General features: G+C 39.3%; 1 protein-coding gene across 1 annotated transcript in view; it reads left to right on the forward strand.

Moving 5' to 3' along the window:
• Positions 1–7,585, forward strand: part of traf4a (tnf receptor-associated factor 4a) — a 36,878-nt gene extending 29,293 nt beyond the window's left edge. The window contains exons 3-7 of the mRNA XM_079884969.1: positions 392–496; positions 757–918; positions 3,049–3,210; positions 4,497–4,652; positions 5,928–7,585. Coding sequence (XP_079741095.1) covers positions 392–496; positions 757–918; positions 3,049–3,210; positions 4,497–4,652; positions 5,928–6,560 — 1,218 coding nt within the window. The 3' untranslated portion in view covers positions 6,561–7,585. The remainder of the gene's footprint in view (positions 1–391; positions 497–756; positions 919–3,048; positions 3,211–4,496; positions 4,653–5,927) is intronic.
• Positions 7,586–9,008: the final 1,423 nt, after the last annotated feature.

The raw sequence follows: 9,008 nt of genomic DNA on the forward strand, positions 1-9,008 counted from the left end.
GACAAGGAACAGTCAAAACAAAAACTAAACGCAACATAACCCTGACACTCAAATTATCTGTCAGAATACCACTGAAAATAATGTGATCATCATGATTTTGATTGGTGTGAAATTTTATGAAATACTCAGTCAAGTTACACATTTATTGTGTTTTATGGTCAATCATGTCTGTCATTTCCGAGTACTCAAGTACTCACACCTATCCTAATGTATATTAACAGACAATCCCTTTTAGCGTGGGTGACGCCACAGGCGGATACTGTGCCATAGTTAATAAGTGAACGTTTAAATCCAGACCTCTGTCCTGTCCTTGAGTGGTTAATATATGAGTGTGTTCTAAGAGAGGAGACAGCGGTGATTAATGTGTCCTTGGTGTAATGGTGTGTTATAGATCTATCCTGACCCTGAGCTGGAACAGCAGATACTGGCGCTGGCCATCCGCTGTATTCACAGTGAAGAGGGCTGCCGCTGGACCGGCCAGATGAAACAGCTACAGGTAATGATGCTTTTCTCTTTTTATGATGCATTCTCTTTATCCAGTCTTTTTTTTTTTTTTCTGATGCTTTGTGAAAATACTAGTCTCCTAACATAGCATCTGCTTGTATTGTGTCTAATAGTATCTGCTAGTATTGTCTGTTAGCTAGCGCTGATTTGTTTAAAATGTGTTGTTGTGTTAAAGTGATATTTCACACTAAATTAAAAATGATGTCACCATAAATGTACACTACAAAGCATACTTGTCTGTTTCTTTTCCAGAGCCACTTCTCGACCTGCGCCTTCAACGTGATCCCCTGCCCCAACCGCTGCTCCGTCAAGCTGACGCGCAGAGACCTGCCCGAACACCTGCAGCACGACTGCCCCAAGCGCAAGGTCAAGTGCGAATTCTGCGGGAGCGAGTTCACAGGAGAGGCCTATGAGGTACCGAGGTCAAACCACGTCCGAGACACGTTGTTATAGAGTGCTGCAGGCCTGTTGTAGAGTCCTAAAACCTGGAAACAAGCATGTTAGCACTTACGGTTCCATCGTTCTGAAAATGTGTTTTGGGTTAAATGCCTGAAATAAGGTCTGTGGTTAACACAAGCTCAAGATATTTTCACATTTTATACTGTGACAAAATACATTAGTAATACCTTACACTGAATTTTTTAAGCTTTTACATGTCTTGAAAAAGACGCATGCTAACAAGTGGCTTAATGGGACTACAGAGGTCGTCACAACTAACCTTGCTTTGTTTATACTCCCGCTCTATTCTTACTCAAACTTTTGAACTAAGTTAAGATTGAAAGAGTTTTTGGAAGATTGAAAGAGCTCTTTACTTCTGCTAGTTACATTTACAGTAAACTTCATTTGCGAAGATTATCTTGATGAACAAAATGTGTAAAAATCATAAACTTTTTTTAGTCACAGAGCTTATTTTCTTCAACAGTCCAAATATCAATGGAAAAAAATCCTATTGGCTTTTGTTGAGAGAACCAGGGTGATGCTAACTTCATCCCTGTTTGTAATATTAGCCTTTTGGATGCATTAGTGTATTAGCTTTCTTATTTGATTACTGTGAGTTTGTGCTCTATAATATGGATTGCTACATGAAGGAAGAGGCTTGTGTGCTGCTCACCATGGTGTAATTCTGCAATGTGTGAATTGTAAGAATTCGTAATTAGCAAATTGGCAGCTTGCAATCGTAGTAGCACAAGGACCGGGGTTGTTCGCTAATATAGTGTCATTCCTATTTTTATACATGTAATACAAACCTCACAATGTATAAAAGTGGCATTTAAGCATTTTTAATTGCATTTTATGGGAATCTTTCTTTTGTATGTTGTGGGTAGGCTGCAAAATTGCACTAAAATTGCACTAAATTGTTACAGTTTATGATTTAAGAACTATTTTATTTGGGATTTGCCACTTTTATAGTCAGTGGTGAAATCTCTTGGTGGTCTCAAGAGTGAGAGTGGTCTCTTTGCGCTATGAAATTGCTTGCAAGGCAGATATGATATTAAGCAAGCATTCTAGTTAGGGCTAGAATACACCACATGACTATTGCCCTGATTTGAGGTTTGAGAGAGTCGATACTAGTTGCCTAAAGAGTAAATTCAAAGCCAGTCTGCAGATTTTGTGCAGTCATAGTTGACAAATTTCACAGAGAATCGCATAATGTATGACGGACACAGACTCTGATGTTTTTTGCTTTTGACTATGAATCCATCTAGTCAAAGGATTTAAAAAAAAATGTCATTTCAAGCATCTGTCATTCCTCTCCTAGCAAGGTGTTGCATGTTTCTGCATGAGTTTGTGTTTGGAATGGCTTGAAGGTCTGTTAGTGAGGCGTTTAATGTATAATGCTCAGTTTTTCTCTAACCATTTAGAAAAATCAATAAGTGTATGATTCCTAGAGTTCTTACTTTTTGGCATTAATTATATACTTCCATATAGTATAGTTCCACAGATGTGTCATTAAACAACAAATTAGGTTCCACAAAGAACCTTTCATGGAACAGTTCTTAAAATAACCATTTTCTTTCATATCACTCTTAAAAAAATAAAGGTTCTTTATTGGCATGTATTGTTCTATGAAGAGCCTTTAACATCCATAGAACATTTCAATTGCACAAAAGGTTTTTTATAGTGGAAAAGGGTTCTTCAGATTATTCAAATGTTCTTCACACTTTAAAGATCTGTTCCCTTAAAGTTTTTTTGGGGAACCAAAATTGGTTCTTCTATGGAATCAATGTTAAAAATTCCAAGAATTCCAATATAAACAACCTTTTGTGCAATGGAAATATTCAATGGATGGGGTTCTTCATGGAACCATTGATGTACCATCTATATGCCCCCTCTACACTGTAAAGACTGTGTCGGAATGGGTGTTGATGTTTCAGCCGAACAAAAAATAGTGCCACGACAGCGACAAAGCAGATCATTTCATTTATGCAAAACCTAAACTAACCTAAATCTTCAACAGTGGTTTTCTTTGCAAGCTCTGGCAATATCTTCAGAAAATGCAAATCTAGGTTATTTTCTTCCTCTCACATCTCCATCTCCTTTCAGAACCACCAGGGCATCTGTCCGCAGGAGAGCGTGTACTGCGAGAACAAGTGTGGTGCAAGAATGATGAGGAGACTATTATCCCAGCACACCATGACAGAATGCCCCAAACGCACGCAGCCCTGCAAGTACTGCGGAAAAGAGTTTGTGTACGACACCATCCAGGTGAGTGACACGGCACAGCGAACCTCTACACCCAAATCATTCAGTGCTTTGACTTAGACTGTGACGGCCTTGAGCTGTGGTCTTACATCTGTACGACAGAAAAATGGATACAAATAGTGTTTGCTTATTGACTTTTCTGTGCGCACGTCCAACGCCTGGTGTTGATGGAACAGTAGCCGCTCAGTGGTGAATTAAAAGGGTTTTGAGGCTCCACAGGGTGGGATGGCAGTGGGCCTGTGACTACATAAATGCTGGCTTTCATTCTAGATTCTAGGTTTGGTGCCAACCACAGCTCGGACTGGCCTTGCTTCTTTTCATAACACCTGCGTTCACACACACAGAGATATACATTCTGAAAACACAGTGAGATTCAGCAGCCCCAGCTAACACACACACTAGCTCTGTTCCAAAACCTAGTGCGCTGCCTAGCTACATCTGTCATTTGTAGATTTGTTGATGATTTCAATTAATTTTGATGTTAGCATGTTGCTAAGCTAACACAATGATAGCCTAGACATATATAGGGTTAGTTCACCCAAAAATGAAGTTCACCCTCATGTCGTTCCAAACCCATAAGTCTTTTGTTCATCTTCAGAGCACAAATAGAGATCTGTGTATTTAATGAAATCTGAGAGCTTTATTTCCCTCCATTGACAGCCTATATTGAAAAAAAAATTATGTTTCCCCATTCAAAGAGATAGGAGCTGCACTCGACCTGTGCCCGAGAGACGTTTCAAAGCTGGCCGGCAAGTGAAATGACTTGTCTTAAAAAGACTACAGTGCATTTAAATGGATACATTTAATGCTGCCTCAGAGTTTGGTTAAAACGAGGGATATTAGGAGGCGGCGTAATTAAGTCACCTACCTTTTTGCACAGCACTTTGTGTTGTGAACGCCTATGATGCCTTAAAATACTGTCTCTGTAGGCACCCGTAGGTTTTGGAACCGAAAAACTGGTCTTTTAATTTCCTTATACAGAGGAGGATTCACATTTCGTTTTTCTTTTGTTGCATCATTTCTTACTTTATGACTAACATTTGGCCTACACTTCAGTTCAAAGCCTGAACATTTATCAGTATGTGAACTGAACCCATGACTTTGGCGTTTCTAGTGTCACGCTACAGGAACACGAGTGCAGCAACTCTTATAGATGATCTCATGATGATTTCATGAATCCATGCATATTTTAGTTCTCGCATCTCAGAGCTCAAGCTGTTATTGCTCAAGATATCACAGCACAACCTACTGATTCACGTCAATGCTGACTGTTGCCTTTCATCCCCCAGAACCACCAGTACCACTGCCCTCGCTTTCCTGTGCAGTGTCCTAATCAATGCGGCACCCCGAACATTGCACGTGAGGATCTGGCGAACCACGTGAAGGAGAGCTGTGGCAGCGCACTGATCCTTTGCCCCTTCAAGGAGGCCGGCTGCAAACACAGAGTGAGTCCTGCGCTGTAACTTCACCGCGTTCATATGCTGCCCAATGCAGTTTTCCTTCCTCCACACCTGTAAAACTATGTGTCTGAGTCAGTAAAAAATTCCTTTGAAGCTTATCATAGAAGACTGCTTTTAAGGATGGGCTGTCTTCTGTGAGATATCATATTTGCTAGTTTTTGAGATCAAGGGAGTTCGGGGAAATACGTTTTTAATGCACTTTGCAGGCATCACTGTCAAAAACTTTACTGTAACATGTCTCTGGTCTCCTGTTTTTACTTGCAGTATATAGACCTGAGAGTATGGAGGACTAGCAGTGCTAGTTAAAAAATAATTATAACTAAAAGAAATTATCAATTTATTAATTGAAAAAAATTCAAATAAAACTTTAAAAATATTAATAAATCACTTTTCAAATGAAAAAATAAATGTAAAACGTATTTAATTTATTATGCTTAAAGCATTTTGTTAAACGTAACAGTAAAATAATAAATGTATTTACGTTTATTTTTGCGCTGAAAAATATGAGTAAATGTAACAGTAAAATAATTAATCACTTTTAAAATTGACAAATACATAGGCATATTGCAATTTGTTTATATAACTCAAGTTTAAGTACTTGAATTAGTTTAAATGTAACAGTAAAATAATTTATTAATAAATCACTTTTCAAATTGACAAATAATTAATAATGTTTTATTGAGTAGCCTAATTAACAGTAATTAAATAAATCATTTTAAATATGTCTGTTTATTTATCAGTTTGAAAAGTGATTTATTAATTTTTTGTTCATTAATAGTTTGAAAATCGTAGGTAAATGTATCAGTAAAATAATTACTTTTTGAAATGGACAAATAAATAGACATATTACAACTGTTTATATAGTTCACGTTTCAAATTTTAGTTAGATGTAACAGTAAAATAATTTAATCACATTTCAAATTGACAAATAAGTAGATATTTTAAACTGTTTATTTAATGAATCAGAAAAAGTCATCATTTTTTAAAAACATTAATTATATAAACATTTTTAAATATGTCAGTTTATTTGTCAGCTTGAAAACATTATTTATTTCACATTTATATTTTTGAATTAATACACTCATACATTGATTCATTGATGCATTGATTCGTGACTAATTAAATATGATGTCTACAATGATAATCAAGGTCTATAGTTATGTTAATAGCATTGTGCAGATCAAAACAAGATGAGCACATTTTAGTCAGCACTCAAATTTATATTATGCTTATGCAAATGTTCTGTGCTCTGGTTTATAGTGCCCAAAGATGGCAATCGGACGACACCTGGAGGAGAGCACGAAATCCCACCTAACCATGATGTGTAATCTGGTGGGGCGGCAGCGACAGGAAATCATGGAGCTGAGACGTGAAATGGAGGAGCTGTCGGTGAGTCACGACGGCGTTCTCATCTGGAAACTGACCGACTACTCGCGCAAGCTGCAGGAGGCCAAGCTCCGCAACAACCACGAGTTCTTCAGTCCGCCCTTCTACACGCACCGCTACGGCTACAAGCTGCAGGTGTCCGCGTTCCTGAACGGCAACGGCAGCGGAGAGGGCTCGCATCTGTCCATCTACATCCGCGTGCTTCCCGGCGAGTACGACAACCTGCTGGAATGGCCCTTCTCCTACAAGGTGACCTTCTCCATTTTGGACCAGAGCGACCCGTCGCTGTCCAAACCTCAGCATATCACGGAGACCTTCAACCCTGATCCCAACTGGAAGAACTTCCAGAAACCGTGCAGCAGCCGGAACTCGCTGGACGAGAGCACGCTGGGTTTCGGCTACCCCAAGTTCATCTCGCACGAGGAGATCAAGAAGAGGAACTACATCCGTGACAACTCCATCTTCCTCAAAGCTTCCATAGAGATCCCACAAAAAATCATGGCCTGAGGACGTTTCGTCTTGATGGACCCTTCTTCCTCTCAGAAACTCTACCGAAAGACTCAGAGCTCGTCTATCTGGTTATTAGGCTGGTTTTGAGGTATCTACGTGTAGAAGTGTTTCGCAAAATCATCACTTTAAAACGTTTTGGATTTGCTTTCTAACACTCTCTTCCTCAATTTACAGCAACGCCTTTGGACATTCAGTAGTGCCTAGAACATTTATTTTAATTTAAATGTTATTTTTATGTCATTTCTCTCGCAAATGTCAAGCGAACGATTGAAGCGGACTGTGAAAGGCTATTCGTAACCTTTGCACTTTGAGAATGTTCTTCGGAGGCGAGGCAACGGAGCTCTGCGACACGGTGGCAGGCATTCGGCGTACACACACTAACCCTCTTTTTACCCTTTTGTGTACACGCTTTCGCCCAGCACCGGTCCTTGATGAGAAACTCAACAGAAACTCAAAAAAGCGTTGATTTCCTGTTTAACTCGTTTTAAGTAAACTAACAACAGCTGTGAACTAAATGTAGCTTAACTCGCTCTAGCGGTTCGAGGTTTGTTCGACACAACGGTGCATAGTAGTATTTGATGATACGTTATGTTTTTTCAATACTATATAACATTTGGGACAGATTCAGAGGTGCTAAAGCATGGTGGCAAGATTTTTCGTTATTGTACAGTGGAAAAACGACACATTTTTCGAGCTCATGCACTCCGGTTCGGATCGAAAGCCATGCGAGAGATTGTTTACATTCAGTCTGTGGGTGTTTGTGAGGGTTGCATTCACAGGTCACATGATCTATGACATGGATCAGTTTTTTTGTACTGTATACCTGTATTCTTAACCAGCGTGTGAGGGCTTGTTGCGTTGCGGCGGACAGATGAGCAAAAGGAACCAAATTTTTTTAATATGTGAAAAAAATTAATGTGAGCAACCTGTTGCGTTTGTGTCATAAACAGAGGGGGATTTCGAATGTGAACTCTGGACTCGCATGACTCTTTCTGTTCTTTGTCTAACTCTGTCGGACGCTGGCAGATGATGAATAGAAAGGTGCGGGCACTCGCAACAGCCGCCCAAAAGCGCGTCGAGTGCAAGGGCGTCATATTCGAGTGGCGCTGGTAGCCATGGTTACCCGTGCCTGTTAAAGCAGCATGTGAACGAGAGGAGAGTTCTTCCATGTGCCTGAGGAAGATGAGCCTTGTGCAATATGGCTGCCATTGCTCCATACAGACCAGTGGAGGACTTTGTCAATACTTATTATATATTATATGTGAATACTAATTAAAAAAAAACATGCAAAAAGCACATTCTTCTTCACATTTAATCTCGCTATGATACCAGCTAATATTTTGCAATGATTTTGAGAAAACCTGGGAGAAAAAAACAAAAACAAAAGACATTTTTGCTAAGATTCTGTATTTTACAAAGTACTTCAGATGTTTTCTACAACTCTTTTTGACGATTAGTTTCGGGGGCTGTACATTGACGTTTTATGGACCCTTTTTATGTTTCACCTCTGTGGCATTTTCTCAGTCATTTTGTTTTGTCTGGTTTGGATTTTGCATATTATGTCTGTATTATTTCCTCTTGAAGAAGTATTTATTTTAAAGCGCCATGACATAAGCTTGACAAGAAATGGTGCAGATGTTTTTATATGTTGATTTGATGATTGCTTGTCAAATATCACTTGAAATAAAACAATGTCTACAAGGTCTGCTCTGATCAGGTTTCGTCTCTTAAATGTTGCTGGAAAACCCCTCTGAGCTCTCAGTTTGTCTCACGTGACTGTCGGCATCTCAAAGTTTACATGGCCCGCAGTCGCAAATGTTTACCGATCCCTCAGGAGCCGCACACAAGACCAGCAACACAAAGCTTTTGTAGAAGAAACAGCCCACAGTTGACCAAAAAAGAACAGCATATTCTCCAATTTAGTCTCAACTAACTTCGATAAGCCTTGTTCAGACTGTCAGTCCAAATCCAGTTTTTGTGCATATCTGATTGGAATCCAATCATATTCAAGTGTGAACGGCAAATAATACGCTTACAAATCCATTTTGAGCTACATTCAGATTTCTGGAATTCTGTTTTAGTCTGACCACTCTAATTGATTGACTGCTCTAACCAGATGTGGGCCGGATCTGGGCCGACACTATGTTGCTGTCTGGGTTTGTTTCTGCAGCAACTTTCAGCATGTTTACGTCGTGGCTTGAGAAAGTCACGTGAAATCCGATTTCAAATATGAATGTAGCTCGAAACGGGATTTCAGTTGGATATGCACAAAAATCGTATCTGGGCTGACAGTCTGAACTAGGTTAAATAACTTTATAAACTTTCCATAAGCCTCGTTGAGACTGTCAGTACAAATCCAATTTCGTCTATGTGTATATCTGATTGAAATACGATCAGATTTAGAAAGTGTGAACGGCAAAAAATCACATGAAATTGTGATTTATT

Source organism: Squalius cephalus, assembly GCF_949319135.1.
Source record: "Squalius cephalus genome assembly, chromosome: 11".
NCBI classification, from domain to species: domain Eukaryota; kingdom Metazoa; phylum Chordata; class Actinopteri; order Cypriniformes; family Leuciscidae; genus Squalius; species Squalius cephalus.